This window comes from Mesoplodon bidens (genome assembly GCF_964165515.1).
Source record: "Mesoplodon bidens genome assembly, chromosome: 6".
Classification (NCBI taxonomy): Eukaryota; Metazoa; Chordata; class Mammalia; order Artiodactyla; family Ziphiidae; genus Mesoplodon; species Mesoplodon bidens.
This window is the reverse complement of record NC_138162.1, coordinates 52,327,622-52,344,619: the sequence shown is the minus strand read 5'-3', so window position 1 is coordinate 52,344,619 and position 16,998 is coordinate 52,327,622. Positions and strand designations below refer to the sequence as shown.

Below are 16,998 nucleotides of genomic sequence, written 5' to 3'. Positions count from 1 at the left end.
GAGAAAAGAAGCATATGTCATTTGCTTATGGGATCTATTTTCAAGTACTTCAGAACGCTTCATTTGTTATGACATGAGTGTCACAAGTTCACTGTCTAGTCCTTGTAAGCATACCGTCAAGGGTCTCTTCTCTTGATAGCTTGATTGCCATCACTGTAAGTACTTGAAAACAGAAGTTATTTAATATTATTCTAATTGAGTTTTTCCTCTAAATCTGATTGGTATTCCATATAGTTGAAGATTTGCGTGGTTTTACTCTACAAATGAAAAGACAAACACACTAGAGCAGAAATGTGTAAGTGGCACAGAGATACTTACATGAAAAAGCCTTATTTTCCTTATATTAGGGACACTGAGGCCCTGAAGATGGGATTGCCTCTCTGTTCTACTCAGACATTGTATTTTTAAAAACCAAACATTAGTTCACCTCACAATAACAACATTCCAGTTTAAAGAATGTAAAAGATTGCCAACTGAAGTTTCCTGAACTTTCCCTCTTCTCAGTGACAAATGAGATTGTTACCCTCAACTATTTGGAACCTCGGACAGAATACGAGCTCTGCGTGCAGCTGGTCCGGCGTGGAGAGGGCGGGGAAGGGCATCCTGGACCCGTGAGGCGGTTCACAACAGCTTCCATCGGTCAGTTGAAGCAAACAGGCATTTATTCAGGAGCTGGGTGGGTGGGGGAGGAAGGGGAAAGAGGAAGGAAGACCAGGAAGGGTGGTGGTGGGTGAGTGGGATGGTGGTGGAAAGGGGTTTGCTTTTGAATGGGTGGGAAAGTGACAGGAAGGCTAGCAACTTGGAGCCAAACCGGTCCTTTATTTGGGCTGCACTCCTGGTCTGTCTCCCTGGGGGAGGGGGTCTGCAGCAATCCACTGGGACAGAGAAGGAAGCAGATGACCCTTCAGGAAGGCAGGGACATCCCTTAGGAGTTGGGATTTACTTAGCAGCAACTGTGCTCCGTCTTGGCTCCCGAGTTTTACCACCAGCTTCCTGTTTCCATCTTAAGGGCCCAAGACAGGCTCTTGCCGCATACATACTCCAGAAATCCCAGTTTATTTACTTTAAAAAGTAATTTCTAGTTTTTCGAAGTCATTCACGCACATAGTGAAAACATCAAATAGAATGAAAGGCTTTTACCTGTAGAACAGCAGTTCTGGGCTTCCCTGATGGCGCAGTGGTTAAGAATCCACCTGCCAATGCAGGGGACACAGCTTTGAGTCCTGGCTCTGGAAGATCCCACATGCTGCGGAGCAGCTAAGCCCGTGTGCCACAACTACTGAGCCTGCACTCTAGAGCCTGCAAGCCACAACTACTGAAGCCTGTGTGCCACAACTCCTGAGCCCACGTGCCACAACTACTGAAGCCCATGAGCCTAGAGCCCGCATTCCACAACAAGAGAAGCCACTGCAATGAGCAGCCCACGCACCGCAATGAAGAGCGGCCCCCCCTCACCGCAACTGGAGAAAGTAGAGTCCCAGAGTGGTTAATAACTTGCCCATGGTAATGCATTGGGTACATTGCCATACTAGATCTTCAGACTTGATATCTTTTTGTTTCTCCTGGGAGAAACAAAATATCCAGGTATTTTTTACCTGGGAGTCCAAAGGCACGATGTCCTTATCCCAGTTGATGAGTTTTCCTATTTTTAGTCCATTTACTAAAAGCAGAAGGATATGGAATGATTTACTGAGAAGCTAGGAAGAGCATCAGGCTCTTCTGCAGGGGTTGTGTATCCCTAACAGAGACTCTCCCCTCCACACTCCCCACCTAGGGTGCATCTGACCAGCAGCATCCTTAAAGAACCAAATGAAACTCAGTAGCTACTCTGATGCTTGTAGAAGCATTGCACAAGTAAGGAATGGCTTCCTGGGAACCCACCAGGTAGTAAATACCAAAAATAACACTGGAGACTACGTATGACTTAGAGCATAAAGGAATCTCCATGACTATGATCCAAGGGGCCCCTAATATGTCATCAGGTTGCTGCTAAAAGGCAAATAGTAGTTAATTCTCTCTTAGAGCAGTGCTGATGAATCAAAAGGGGAAGGCCATAATCTGACTCAGATGGAAAGTGTTTATGGAACAGAACATCAAACACTTCACAGACCCGTCCTGTGCTGTCTTCAGCTCTCAGAATATGTTCCAGCCAGGATGTATTTAGAGATGTCTTGGAATATATTTCAAAGTAGTTCTCAGGGGTGGGCGGGAAGGGAATTCTTGAAGGTTCATCTTTTCCCAGCGTTTGAATTTTGCTGATGTTTGTTTTTAAATTCATTTGGCAGCTGCACTATTTATAAATGTGTTGGTTGAGTGATAAAGGCTGGGAAGGCCAGGAGGGGAGGGGAGAGAAGATACTCTGAACACATGGCAGAGAGAGGGCAGGTTGGGAGGGGTGAAGGGTAAGTCATGCTCCCAAAGGGAAGGAAATGACCATTTATGGGCTTGCTTCTCTGTACCAGGCACAGGCTTAGAAGGTTTACATGTTTGCTGCACACCATCAGTCCGCCCTCTGTCTGCTGTCATCGTAAGCCTATCTACCCACTCCAGGTGGCTTATTTTGGAACTTCAACTTTAGAGAAGAGCAAAAGGAGGTGACATCACCTCTCTCAATTTGCAAAGGTTATGGAGAAAAGACCAATAAGACCTGTAGCATAATGCCCAGCAGGTGGCAGGACCTGATTGCTGGTTCTCCCTCATCTAAGGGTGGTCAGAACTGGCCAGTGAGAGTCCCTCTCCCACTGGGTGGAAACAGACCCTTCCTCTCACCTCTAACCAAGTTTCTCAACCTTTTTATTTTTAATTTTTTTTAAACTTTTTTTTTCATTTTATTGGAATATAGTTGATATACAATGTTGTGTTAGTTTCAGGTGTACAGGAAAGTGATTGTTATACGTATATTCATTCTTTTTCAGATTCTTTACCTTATTGTAATTTTTTAAATTATCACCCTCTAAAGAGCTTCTTAGATAGTTTTGTCCTTAAGACAAAATCTCTGTTTTGTCTTAATGTCTCTTCTGCCATGAATTGTAATACCACAGATCTGTTTATATATTGTGGCCCTTCATAAACAATTGTCATTATCTAAAATTTTCTCATACCCCAAGAACCAATTTTTGCCCCCTTAGGGGCAATAATGTCCCCACCAAGAATGCATGAGTAGAGGATCACTATTCTATGTTTTGAAAATACTTTATATCTGAAGTTTAAAATATCAATATACTATTATTAGCTGAAAATTTACAGATTCCTCCACTGTCCATTGGCCCAATATATTTTATGAAGGAAGGAAGGAAGAGAGAGAGAAAATGTTGACAGAGCCCCTAACACCTTCCAAGCATTTTCACCTTCACTATCTCATTTCTCTTCCTGAGTCTGGAAGATGAGTATTTTCATTTCATGCTACATGTGAACTCGGAGAGGTTATGAATTTTCCCAAGGTCACAAAACTAAAGGGGCATGATCCTGCCTCCTTGATTTCAAAACCCATATTGTTTCCATTCAGTTACCTCTCTGGTAGCCCAGGTTCTTGGGGGTGATTATGGCCACACGGCGTGTGGTCAGAGCCAAACCTTGCTGTGATCAGAGCAGTGTGGAGCCTGGCCCAGCCATCACAGTGTTGTCATGTCTGAAATTGTCCTTGCTAAGGGGAAGTAACCCTGAAATTGCTTTACAATATATTACTCAAAATGGGAACAGAAACACTGAACCTACAACCCCAGGACCTTGGCAAATCCAGTGTTTCCATTTTCATCAGTTTCCTTCCTTTTTCACCAGTTGTAGACATGGCTTTTACCAAGTGGTAAGCAGAGTTTTTTCTCGTGTGTTATAAGTTTTGGAGAGGCTTTTGTACTTTTTCCAATAAACTTTTAATCCCTTGGATGGCTATATCATAATTTATTAAAGCATTTTCCTATTTTGAGCATTTTGGTTTCTTATGAGTGTTTGTTATTATAAACAGTGTTGTAATGGACATCTTCATGCACCTAGCTTTTCGCTTCCTTTGAGTTGTTTCTTCAGGATAAATCCTTGGTAGTCAGACTCTTCTCCCAAAGTATATGATCATTTCTAGAGTTCTTGGAAAATATTCCCAAGTTGTCCTTCAAAGGGGTTGTATTCCTGTCTTACAATTACTCAAGCTACATCCTAGAATATTTTAAAGCTTTGCTGTTCTGGTAGGAAAAAGAAAAAGTATTACCTGGCTGGTAGCGTGTGTTTTTTTGATAGCTTGTGAAAGTCTATATTATTCTAGGAGCCAAGGTTATCCTATAAAGCTGTCCTTCGGGGCTGTTGTTACCTTCACCCTATATAAAAACAATGATTATTCTGGTTTCTCCTAGGTCTTCCTCCTCCAAGAGGTCTCAGTCTCCTGCCAAAAAGTCAGACCACTCTAAATTTGACCTGGCAACCCATATTTCCAAGCTCAGAAGATGACTTTTATGTTGAAGTTGAGAGGAGGTCTGTGCTAATGAATAGTGATCAGCAGAATATTAAAGTGCCAGGCAACTTGACTTCAGTGCTCCTTAACAATTTACAGCCCAGGGAGCAGTACATAGTCCGAGCCAGAGTCAACACCAAGGCCCAGGGGGAATGGAGCAAAGATCTCATCGCTTGGACCCTTAGCGACAGTAAGTACCTCATGATGCCCCAGCCTTGCCTGAATGACACTTGGCTGCTGCTGTTTAGACTTAGCTCCCGTCACTTCAAGTCTGCTTCTTAGAAACCATAAAAGGTAGTTAGTTGTGAATGGAGGCTCATTAGTGCCCCCCACCAACACATCAAATCATTTTAGCAACCTGCAATATATACCAACTCTTCATGTGTTTGGATTTGTGATAATTCAGGCAGGACTGTGCTAAAATTTACCTTTCCTTTCTATAGAGTTACTTATTAAGTAAATTAATAACATGAATAAGGTTTTCTAGGGCTTGTTGAATCTGTTATATGACAGTTTTTAGGATTGTTGCACACAGATGATGATTCATCTAATTCATCTAATCTTAAAAGCCAAAGAACTCTGCTTGAAAAATCTTCAAAACAGACAATTCTTGGCATTACAGTCTATATTTGAGAGTAATAAAACAACTTTTCTTTCAAAATATTCTTCAGTTCAGGCTTCTCTCAATCTCATATTGGTCATTAAAAATTAGTTGGAACTTCTAGGATTTCTTTGTAGAATTGAAAGCTTTTTCATCATGAACCAGAGAGTTCTATTTTGATTCACTGCATTAGAACTGTCTGTGCATTTTGGAGTCCTTGGAAAGATTAGGTGTTTCTGGGTCACACCAACCGTCACTTATGCTAGCATCCTGTGGTCTCTTGTCAACTCCCAAAGTCTGAGGTTCTTTTCTGCAGCTGAGTTGCCACCTCGCCAGTAACAGGTGTGTAAACTGGCTCTTGTTTTTCCAGGCACTCTCTTGTATCAATAACATGGGGAAGTCTCAACGGTTTTGTCTGTGTTTAGGGATGTCTTCTTCATCTTTAAAAAATTCTGACATTTAGAAGTTATAGGACAATGCAGAGAATAATACAACAAAAACCTACATTTCTACCACATAGAATTAACAACTCAACATTTTGTCATATTTGCTTTCAGCCTTTTTGTGGAAGTAATTCCACAATACAGATATATCAAAATCCTCTTTGACCATCATCCCCAATCTAATTCTCTCCCCTCTCCCCAGAGACAACCAAAATTATGAGTTTATTATGTATCTTTCCATTCAATGTTGTATAATTTTAATACATTAAGTACATCCATAAGTGTGCATATGCATATATAGTCTCCATCTTGCTTTTTGAATATGTCTGCTAAGTGCTTAACATATTTTCTAACAAGTGCTTAATACGGATAGGCCCTATGGACCAGTGGCTAACTGCAGACTAACAGGAATCTTATTTCTTCTACTTGAATCTATTTCTTAAAAGCTGTGTGACCTCAGCCAAGTCACTTAATCTCTCTGAGCCTCAATACTTACAGTAAGATTGTTATGAGGAGTCAATGAGTTACTATATGGAAGGGCCTCTATAAATGTCAGCTCTCAACATTTTTCCTTAGTATCAAAAACAGTGTAATAGCAGTTTGTGGAGTAACAGAATTTCCGAGGTCTTAATTTAGTTTAAGGATGGCAAATATGTGATGTGTGTGTGTTGCCGTTTTCCTGTCTGCAGCCACTTGTCAAGTCTGCGTCGAGTCCACTACCAACTGGTTGGAGTTACCCTCTGAGATAACACTTACTAGCCATTCATGGTTTATGAGCTGATATTAACTCTCTCTCAAAAGCATAATAATCATAGAGATGGTAATATATCTTAAGTAAAATATTGTTTGTTTGTTTTAAATTTCTAGTTCTCCCTCCTCAACCAGAAAACATCAAGATTTCCAACATCACAGACTCCTCAGCTGTGATCTCTTGGACAATCCTGGATGGCTATTCTATTTCTTCTATTATCATCCGTTACAAGGTTCAGGGCAAGAATGAAGACCAGCACATTGATGTGAAGATCAAGAATGCCACCATCACCCAGTATCAGCTCAAGGGCCTAGAGCCCCAAACAGCTTACCAGGTGGACATCTTTGCAGAGAACAACATAGGGTCAAGCAATCCAACCTTTTCTCATGAACTGATGACTCTTTCTGAATCTCAAGGTTGGTAGAGTGGACAGGTATTTACATAGAATTATTTCTGGAGAGTATCAGAAAAGCCCCACTGTCTTACGATATTTACCCCATATTTGCATCATGTGACATAATGGGCTGGTAGGCGTCACCATCTCTAAAGAGGTCCTTGGAATGAAAATGCCCCTTGGAAGGATAGCCCGTTGATCTGTTATCTATCATGAAAACTTAGGTGAACTTAGCCCATCAGCACTCCCCACCCAGCAATTGAAACTCTGAGGGATATGAATGTGATTCCATGCAGAAGGAAGACAGAGGACCCAGCTTAGTGGAGACAGCCCTGCGTGGTGCTTCAGTGGGCACTCCAGGAACCACACTCCACTCTTTCTCAGAACGAACCCTCTTTTAGCTTGGATGACACTATGCTAGTCCGAGTTTTCTTTTACTTTTCAGATCCAGGTTATGATGTCTCCACGTCCACCGCTAACCCCCACTCCAGAGAGAATAAGCCCTTTGAGATAGAAATCGCTCAGAGTGCCAAGCACACGAGGCGCAGTGTTTGAGATTTTTTGAAATTGAAATATAGTTGATGTAATGTACCATATTATGTTAGTTTCAAGAGCACTACATAGTGATTTGACATTTGCATATATTATGAAATGATCACCACAATAAGGCTAGTAATCATTTGTCTCCATACAAAGTGATTACAATATTATTGACTACATTCCATATGCTGTATATTACATCCCCGTGGCTTATTTATTTCATAACTGGAGGGTTGTACCTCTTAATCCTCTCCAGTGTTTGTGATTGGTAAAACCTGTTGAATGTAATTAGTGAACAAGGACCCCGGGGGGTGGGAAGAACTGCAGCTCCTGGAGAGCCTTCCCTCTGAGTTCTGTCTGAAATTGCACTTCCTCGCGCTCTGCACTATACAGCTTGTGCAAGGCAATGTACCTAGAGGGACATTAGAAGGAAATGGTGATTTCTGCAAATTTATAATTCAGACCAGAGTATTTTTACAGAAAATGTTATAGCACTAAAAACTTCTTGGTTCTCTTGAGGCCTCCCTAGGGCTTAAGAAATAAAATCAAGCAAGCCCTGTTCTCAGTGATGATTCTTTGGAACATGTTTGAAATCTGCAAGGAATGATGGGTCTGCCAATTATAGAGAATTGTATGCAGTAGTTTTCACATGACACTCTTAATAAATGCATAATTTCTATAGTTACTTGTGTTTTGGTAAAACATGTACAGGCCCTAAATCCAAGTTATAAATAAAACACAAAGAGAAAAATTTAAAGACAAGATGTAACAAAACTAGAAAGCCCTTATCATCCCATTTCAGACATCTCTTTATGCACATATAAAACGGAGATAGAAGGAAAGGTAGCTAATCACAAAAGAATAATTGTTAAAAGATAGGATCATGCTCTACATGCTATTTCTCATAAAAATACATTGAATTTATCTTTATTTGAATTTAAATAAGGGAAAGAAGTGGAGAGGTTATACCATAGTCTTTAATAGTTTATTTTGACCTGAGTCCAAAACTTAATGGTTTTTCTCTCTCTCTCTTCTTTCCTTCCTTCTTTCCTTGTCCCATTGGTATCCTCAGGTTTTCTCCATCAGCTCTTTTTTTTTAACATGTTTATTGTAGTATAATTGCTTTACAATGTTGTGTTAGTTTCTGCTGTATAACAAAGTGAATCAGCTATATGTATATATATATATCCCCATATCTCCTCCCTCTTGCGTCTCCCTCCCACCCTCCCTATCCCGCCCCTCTAGGTGGTCACAAAGCACCAAGCTGATCTCCCTGTGCTATGCAGCTGCTTCCCACTAGCTATCTATTTGGTAGTGTATATATGTCAAGGCTACTCTCTCACTTTGCCCCAGCTTACCCTTCCCCCTCCCCATGTCCTCAAGTCCATTCTCTACGTCTACGTCTTTATTCCTGTCCTGCTCCTAGGTTCATCAAAACGATTTTTTTTAGATTCCATATATATGTGTTAGCATATGGTATTTGTTTTTCTCTTTCTGACTTACTTCACTCTGTATGACAGACTGTAGTTTGTTTGTTTTTATGGCTGAGTAATATTCCATTGTACGTATGTGCCACATCTTCTTTATCCACTCATCTGTTGATGGACACTTAGGTTGCTTCCATGTCCTGGCTATTGTAAATAGTGCTTCAGTGAACATTGTGGTACATGTCTCTTTTTGAATTATGGTTTTCTCAGGGTATATGCCCAGTAGTGGTATTGCCGGGTCATATGGTAGTTCTATTTTTCGTTTTTAAGGAACCTCCATACTGTTCTCCATAGTGGCTGTATCAATTTACATTCCCACCAACAGTGCAGGAGGGTTCCCTTTCCTCCACACCCTCTCCAGCATTTATTGTTTCTAGATTTTTTGATGATGGCTATTCTGACCAGTGTGAGGTGATACCTCATTGCAGTTTTGATTTGCATTTCTCTAATTATTAGTGATGTTGAGCATCCTTTCATGTGTTTATTGGCAATCTGTACATCTTCTTTGAAGAAATGTCTACTTAGGTCTTCTGCCCATTTTTGGACTGGGTTGTTTGTTTTTTTGATATTGAGCTACATGAGCTGCTTGTATATTTTGGAGATGAAACCTTTGTTAGTTGCTTCATCTGCAAATATTTTCTTCCATTCTGAGGGTTGTCTTTTCATCTTGTTTATGGTTTCCTTTGCTGTACAAAAGCTTTGAAGTTTCATTAGGTCCCATTTGTTTATTTTTGTTTTTATTTCCATTTCTCTAGGAGGTGGGTCAAAAAGGATCTTGCTGTGATTTATGTCATAGAGTGTTCTGCCTATGTTTTCCTCTAAGAGTTTTATAGTGTCTGGCCTTACATTTAGGACTTTAATCCATTTTGAGTTTATTTTTGTATATGGTGTTAGGAAGTGTTCTAATTTCATTCTTTTACATGTACCTGTCCAGTTTTCCCAGTGCCACTTATTGAAGAGGGTATCTTTTCTCCATTTTATACTCTTGCTCCCTTTATTAAAGATAAGGTGACCATATGTGCGTGGGTTTATCTCTGGGCTTTCTATCCTGTTCTATTGATCTATATTTCTGTTTTTGTGCCAGTACCATACTGTCTTGATTACTGTAGCTTTTACCTGTACTGAAGTCAGGGAGCCTGATTGCTCCAGCTCCTTTTTTCCTTTCTCAGGATGGCTTTGGCTATTCAGGATCTTTTGTGTTTACATACAAATTGTGAAATTTTTTGTTCTAGTTCTGTGAAAAATGCCATTGGTAGTTTGATAGGGATTGCACTGAATTTGTAGGTTGCTTTGGGTGGTATAGTCATTTTCACAATGTTGATTCTTCCAATGAAAGAACATCATATATCTCTCCATCTGTTTGTATCATCTTTAATTTCTTTCATCAGTGTCTTATTGTTTTCTGCATACAGGTCTTTTGTCTTCTTAGGTAGGTTTATTCCTAGTTATTTTATTCTTTTTGTTGCAATGGTAAATGGAAGTGCTTCCTTAATTTCCCTTTCAGATTTTTCATCATTAGTGTATAGGAATGCAAGAGATTTCTGTGCATTAATTTTGTATCCTGCAACTTTACCAAATTCATTGATTAGCTCTAGTAGTTTTCTGGGAGCATCTTTAGGATTCTCTATGTATAATATCATGTCATCTGCAAACAGTGACAGCTTTACTTCTTTTCTGATTTGGATTCCTTTTATTTCTTTTTCTTCTCTGATTGCTGTGGCTAAAAATTCCAAAACAATGTTGAATAATAGTGGTGAGAGTGGGCAACCTTGTCTTTTTCCTGATCTTAGTGGAAATGGTTTCAATTTTCCACCATTAAGGATGGTATTGGCTGTGGGTTTTTCATATATGGCCTTTATTATGTTGAGGTAGGTTCCCTCTATGCCTCTTTATGGAGAGTTTTTATCATAAATAGGTGTTGAATTTTGTCAAAAGCTTTTTCTGCATCTATTGAGATGATCATATGGTTTTTCTCCTTCAATTTGTTAATATGGTGTATCACATTGATTGATTTGCATATATTGAAGAATCCTTGCATTCCTGGGATAAACCCCACTTGATCATGGTGTGTGATCCTTTTAATGTGCTGTTGGATTCTGTTTGCTAGTATTTTGTTGAGGAGATTTGCATCTATGTTCATCAGTGATATTGGCCTGTAGTTTCCTTTCTTTGCGACATCTTTGCCTGGTTTTGGTATCAGGCTGATGGTGGTGTCCTAGAATGAGTTTCGGAGTGTTTCTCCCTCTGCTATATTTTGGAAGAGTTTGAGAAGGATAGGTGTTAGCTCTTCTCTAAATGTTTGATAGAATTCTCCTGTGAAGCCATCTGGTCCTGGGCGTTTGTTTGTTGGAAGATCTTTAATCACAGTTTCAATTTCAGTGCTTGTGATTGGTCTGTTTATACTTTCCATTTCTTCCTGGTTCAGTCTCAGAAGATTGTGCTATTCTAAGAATTTGTCCATTTCTTCCAGGTTGTCCATTTTATTCACATAGTTGCTTGTAGTAATCTCTCATGATCCTTTGTATTTCTGCAGTGTCAGTTGTTACCTCTTTTTCATTTCTAATTCTATTGATTTGAGTCTTCTCCCTTTCTTCTTGATGAGTCTGGCTAATGGTTTATTAATTTTGTTTATCTTCTCAAAGAACCCGCTTTTAGTTTTATTGATCTTTGCTATCATTTCCTTCATTTCTTTTTCATTTATTTCTGATCTGATCTTTATGATTTCTTTTCCTCTGCTAATTTTGAGGGTTTTTTTTTTGTTCTTCTTTCTCTCATTGCTTTAGTTGTAAGATTAGGTTGTTTATTTGAGATTTTTTTAGTTTCTTCAGGTAGTATTGTATTGCTGTAAACTTCCCTCTTAGAACTGCTTTTGCTGCATCCCATAGGTTTTGGGTCATCGTGTTTTCATTGTCATTTGTTTCTAGGTACTTTTTGATTTTCTCTTTGATTTCTTCAATGATGTCTTGGTTATTTAGTAGTGTATTGTTTAGCCTCCATATGTTTGTATTTTTTACAGTTTTTTCCCTGTAATTGATATCTAGTCTCATCGTGTTGTGCTCAGAAAAGATACTTGATATGATTTCAGTTTTCTTAAATTTACCAAGGCTCAATTTGTGACCCAAGATATGATCTATCCTGGAGAATGTTCCATGAGCCCTTGAAAAGAAAGTGTATTCTGTTTTTATTGGATGGAATCTCTTATAAATATCAATTAAGTCCATCTTGTCTAATGTGTCATTTAAAGCTTGTGTTTCCTTCTTTATTTTCATTCTGGATGACCTGTCCATTGGTGAAAGTGGGGTGTTAAAGTCCCCTACTATTAAATTGTGACTGTCCATTTCCCCTTTTATGGCTGTTAGCATTTGCCTTGTGTATTGAGGTGCTCCTATGTTGGATGCATAAATATTTACAGTTGTTATATCTTCTTCTTGGATTGATCCCTTGATCATTATGTAGTGTCCTTCGTTGTCTCTTGGAATAGTCTTTATTTTAAAGTCTATTTTGTCTGATATGAGAATTGCTACTCCAGGTTTCTTTTGCTTTCCATTTGCATGGAATATCTTTTTCCATCCCCTCACTTTCAGTCTGTATGTGTCCCTAGGTCTGAAGTGGGTCTCTTGTAGACAGCATACATACAGGTCTTGTTTTTGTATCCATTCAGCCAGTCTGTGTCTTTTGGTTGGAGCATTTAATCCATTTACTTTTAAGGAAATTATCAGTATGTATGTTCCTATTACCATTTTCTTAGTTGTTTTGAGTTTGTTTTCGTAGGTCTTTCCTTCTCTTGTATTTCCTGCCTAGAGAAGTTCCTTTAGCATTTGTTGTAGAGCTGGTTTGGTGGTGCTGAATTCTCTTAGCTTTTGCTTGTCTGTAAAGGTTTTAATTTCTCTGTTGAATCTGAATGAGATCCTTGCTAGGTAGAGTAATCTTGGTTGTAGGTTTTTCACTTTCATCACTTAAATATGTCTTGCCACTCCCTGCTGGCCTGCAGAGTTTCTGCTGAAAGATCAGCTGTTAACCTTATGGGGATTCCCTCGTATGTTATTTGTTGCTTTTCCCTTGCTGCTTTTCATAATTTTTCTTTGTATTTAATTTTTGATAGTTTGATTAATATGTGTCTTGGCATGTTTCTCCTTGGCTTTATCCTGTATGGGACTCTCTGCACTTCCTGGACTTATTTCCTTTCCCATGTTAGGGAAGTTTTCAACTGTAATCTTTTCAAATATTTTCTCAGACCCTTTCTTTTTCTCTTCTTCTTCTGGGACCCCTATAATTCAAATGTTGGTGCATTTAATGTTGTCCCAGAGGTCTCTGAGACTGTCCTCAATTCTTTTCATTCTTTTTTCTTTATTCTGCTCTGTGGTAGTTATTTCCACTATTTTATCTTCCAGGACACTTACCCATTCTTCTGCCTCAGTTATTCTGCTATTGATTCCTTCTAGAGTATTTTTAATTTCATTTATTGTGTTGTTCAGCATTGTTTGCTTGCCCTTTAGTTCTTCTAGGTCCTGGTTAAACGTTTCCTGTATTTTCTCCATTCTATTTCCAAGATTTTGGATCATCTTTACTATTATTCCTCTGACTTCTTTTTCAGGTAGACTGCCTATTTCCTCTTCATTTGTTTGGTATGGTGGGTTTTTACCTTGTTCCTACATCTGCTGCATATTTCTCTGTCTTCTCATTTTGCTTAACTTACTGTTTTTGGGGTCTCCTTTTCACAGGCTGCACATTCGTAGTTCCTGGTTTTTTTTGGTGTCTGCCCACAGTGGGTGAGGTTGGGTCAGTGGCTTGTGTAGGCTTCCTGGTGTAGGGGACTGGTGCCTGTGTTCTGGTGGATGAGGCTGGATCTTGTCTTTCTGTTGGGCAGGGCCATGTTCAGTGGTGTGTTTTCTGGTGTCTGTGAACTTAGTATGATTTTAGGCAGCCTCTTTCCTAATGGGTTGTGTTGTGTTCCTGTCTTGCTAGTTGTTTGGCATGGGGCGTCAAGCACTGGAGCTTGTTGGCTGTTGGGTGGAGCTGGGTCTTAGCGTTGAGATGGAGATCTCTGGGAGAGCTCTTGCCAATTGATATTACGTGGGGCCAGGCAGTCTCTGGTGGTCCAATATCCTGAACTCGGCTCTCCCACCTCAGAGGCTCAGGCCTCACACCAGGCCAGAGCACCAAGACCCTGTCAGCCACGTGGTCAGGTATGGGGGGGATTTTCTTGCCTTTTGGGAAGTGTGAGGTCTTCTGCCAGCGTTCAGTACGTGTTCTGTAGGAGTTGTTCCACATGTAGATGTATTTTTGATGTATTTGTGGGGAGGAAGGTGATCTCTATATCTTACTCCTCCACCATCTTGAAGGTCCCCCTGCAATAGGAGCCTCCACTGAAGATGCCAACCTCCACAAGAGCTAGAGGTGCAGAGGCTTTTTTTTCAGAGGTTTTGCAGATTGTCTTTTTGTTTTGTTTTGTTTTGTTTTCCTTTGTGCTTCGTCTAGTTTCAGTTGTTCACAGGGTGCTTCATGCAGAGGCCTTGCATCTGGCACTTCAGATCAGAGTGCCTAGTAAGAAAATCTCCATTAGCTCTTTAAAACAAGAAAAAAGCCAAAGCCAAATATCTTACAGACGCTATGCTCCTTAGAGTTGCAGAGCTTTAAAGCTTTTCCAGGTGGTTAAATTGTGCAGGGAGGTTTAGTCACTTACCCAAAGTCATAGATCTAGTTAGTCATTCTCACTATTACTTGATAATATTCATCTGCTTGGGCCTGTACTTGGAAGTGAAAGTTGAACAAAGGACAACAATTAGTGATTAGCATGTTGCCATTTAAAAAGGTCTTTTGCACATTTCTTTGAACTTATAACAGCCCTGTGAGTCAGACTCATCTCCACTGAGTTCCAGAAAATAAATGAGTAGCCCAAGGTCACCTAGCAGGGCTCAGGCTGGGCTCAGGCTGCCATTACTTTCCCATTACACTGTGACTTCTCCTGCAGATGGTCTTGGCCTCTCTCTCTACCTAGACTAACCTGCTCCTTCTCCTGTGTTCTCCGGCACAGCCCCAGCAGACCTCGGAAGCGGGAAGATGCTGCTGATTGCCATCCTTGGCTCAGCGGGAATGACCTGCCTGACGGTGCTGTTGGCCTTTCTGATCATGTTGCAGTTGAAGAGGGCAAACGTCCAAAGAAGAATGGCCCAAGCCTTCCAAAACGTGGTATGTCTCATCTTCCTAATAGTAATAAGTGCAATTCCACATATATGCAGAACCTTCATTTTAAAGATGTGGGTCAAAAATTTTACCTGTAAAGCAAATATTTCCCTTAGGCAAGTTTCGTCTTTTCTTTGTCTTCCATTATGAAATGGGAGATAAATAGCATGACTATATAATTTCTTGTCCAAATCAGAACAATTCTAAGAGTGAAAAGGCTGCTCTTAATAAGTATGCAGGAAACCAAGCCTAAAGCAGGACTACTGCCCCATCAGAAAGAGAATACAGTCATGCTAGTAATAAGTCACCAGCAAGGGTAATCTTGTAATATAAAGAACTGAACATTTTTGGTAATGAATGGCAGAAGGGTAACCAGACCTCAGAGTGATAGGTAATGAAGATTTGCACTAGACCAGTGTTCCCCACGTTTCCCTGTTTCCAGTTTCCATTTTGTACTTCTAATATCTCTTTCAATTCTATTATCCCTCCTATATGTATGGATTACCTATACGTGTGTATCTCCATTCCTGTGCACCCTTCGGTCTGCAGCCATAGTTCATGGTGCTTGGCACGGCCTCTTTCTTTCATCTAGGAATTTTGACCAGTAAAAAGTTTAGAAAATCATACTTTACCTATAGGCACCCCATTTGAGTCCTTTGCTATACTACAGCCTGAACATTTCTCTAGTTTGTGGTTTCAAGCTCTGTAAAATTAATCTGTACCCAACTTTATTGATTCTGTATATGAAACATTGAGTACAATTACATATTCCAAATGAAGTATACCTTCCTGTACATGAGTCCCTGAGATTCCCTCCAGTACAGAACAAGGGAAGCTCTGTAATCCGACTCCTTGCCAGAGCTGGCTCAACTCAGGCTGTCCCTGTAGAGGAAGGACCAACAAGGTGGTAGAGAGTGCTAGAGCGCATCATGGTACTACTGATGCTTTGTTCTGATACCATCAGCAGCCACTGAAACTCAGGAGAAAAGGAGACACCCTGTTGGGTTTTACTCTAAGCATCAGTCATCTTGGGGCCAGTGTCTGCGCCAGAGTGGGCTTGAGAGATTCTGAGCTTTAGGACAAGTTGAGTAAGAGCCAAGAATAGACCAAGATGACGCTAGGAAACAAAGCTCTCACAGAGGTGTGTCCTGTGATTGACTCATATCGATCTCTGAGTTCTTCTCCAGATCAGAACTCAACGCCTGCTCATTCCACAGCAGAGTAGAAACTCAAGTGTGACTAACTCAGGAATATGCTATTTCGTGGCATACATGCTGTTATCCTCCCCTCCCTCACCTCTGCAGACATAACTAATTGATTGTGGCGTGCTTTGCCACTGAGGCCTGTGATCGTGCCCATGCAGCTCTATAGGCAGCCACTTCATCTGAGTGGGCCTGTTCAATGAACCCTATTTCCGTTTTCATTCTAGAATTGGATAGAGTATTTCTTTTTTCACCCAGTGTGGGTACAAATCAGGAGGTATTATGTACCTTAAAATTACGAAAAATCCTGACACAAAACCATTATTTTTCTAGCGGGAAGAACCAGCTGTGCAGTTCAACTCAGGAACTCTGGCCCTGAACAGGAAGGCCAAAAACAACCCAGATCCTACAATTTATCCAGTGCTTGACTGGAATGACATCAAATTTCAAGATGTGATTGGGGAGGGTAATTTTGGCCAGGTTCTGAAAGCTCGCATCAAGAAGGATGGGTTACGGATGGACGCTGCCATCAAGAGAATGAAAGGTCAGTGCTTGGACTGCTCGAGTCAGCATTTTATTAGGGTGGGGGGACAGCTTGACTTCCTGTTGAATCTTTCCTCTAAGGTCTTACGCTCTTTAAAGAAAAAATTGGCGTGGTGTCAGATAGAGCTGTTATGTGCAACTGAAGGTGATGTTTCCTTTGAGGGTCAGGGTGTAAACATGAAGGCATAAGCTATTTAGATACCACTGTCTTGATTCCTTGGGATGTGAGAATACAGATTCTCTGTCATACCCTGCTGACTTTGGGGGAGCATTATTTTTCTTAATCCAGTGGTCCTCAAAATTGAGCATGCATCCGAATCACCTGGAAGGCTTGTTAAAAAACCAGATTCTTCAGCTCCACCCCACAGTTTCTGATACAGTAAGTCTGGCGCAGGGCCAGAGAACTTGGATTTCTA

At 40.4% G+C, this 16,998-nt stretch overlaps 1 protein-coding gene across 1 annotated transcript in view; it reads left to right on the top strand.

Annotated features, from left to right (window-relative positions):
• Nucleotides 1–16,998, top strand: part of LOC308619279 (angiopoietin-1 receptor-like) — a gene marked incomplete at its 5' end in the record, with an annotated part of 112,017 nt that overhangs the window by 79,579 nt on the left and 15,440 nt on the right. The window contains 5 exons of the mRNA XM_081237903.1: nt 505–639; nt 4,341–4,628; nt 6,350–6,649; nt 14,689–14,843; nt 16,373–16,583. Of these exons, the coding sequence (XP_081094029.1) occupies nt 505–639; nt 4,341–4,628; nt 6,350–6,649; nt 14,689–14,843; nt 16,373–16,583 (1,089 nt within the window). The remainder of the gene's footprint in view (nt 1–504; nt 640–4,340; nt 4,629–6,349; nt 6,650–14,688; nt 14,844–16,372; nt 16,584–16,998) is intronic.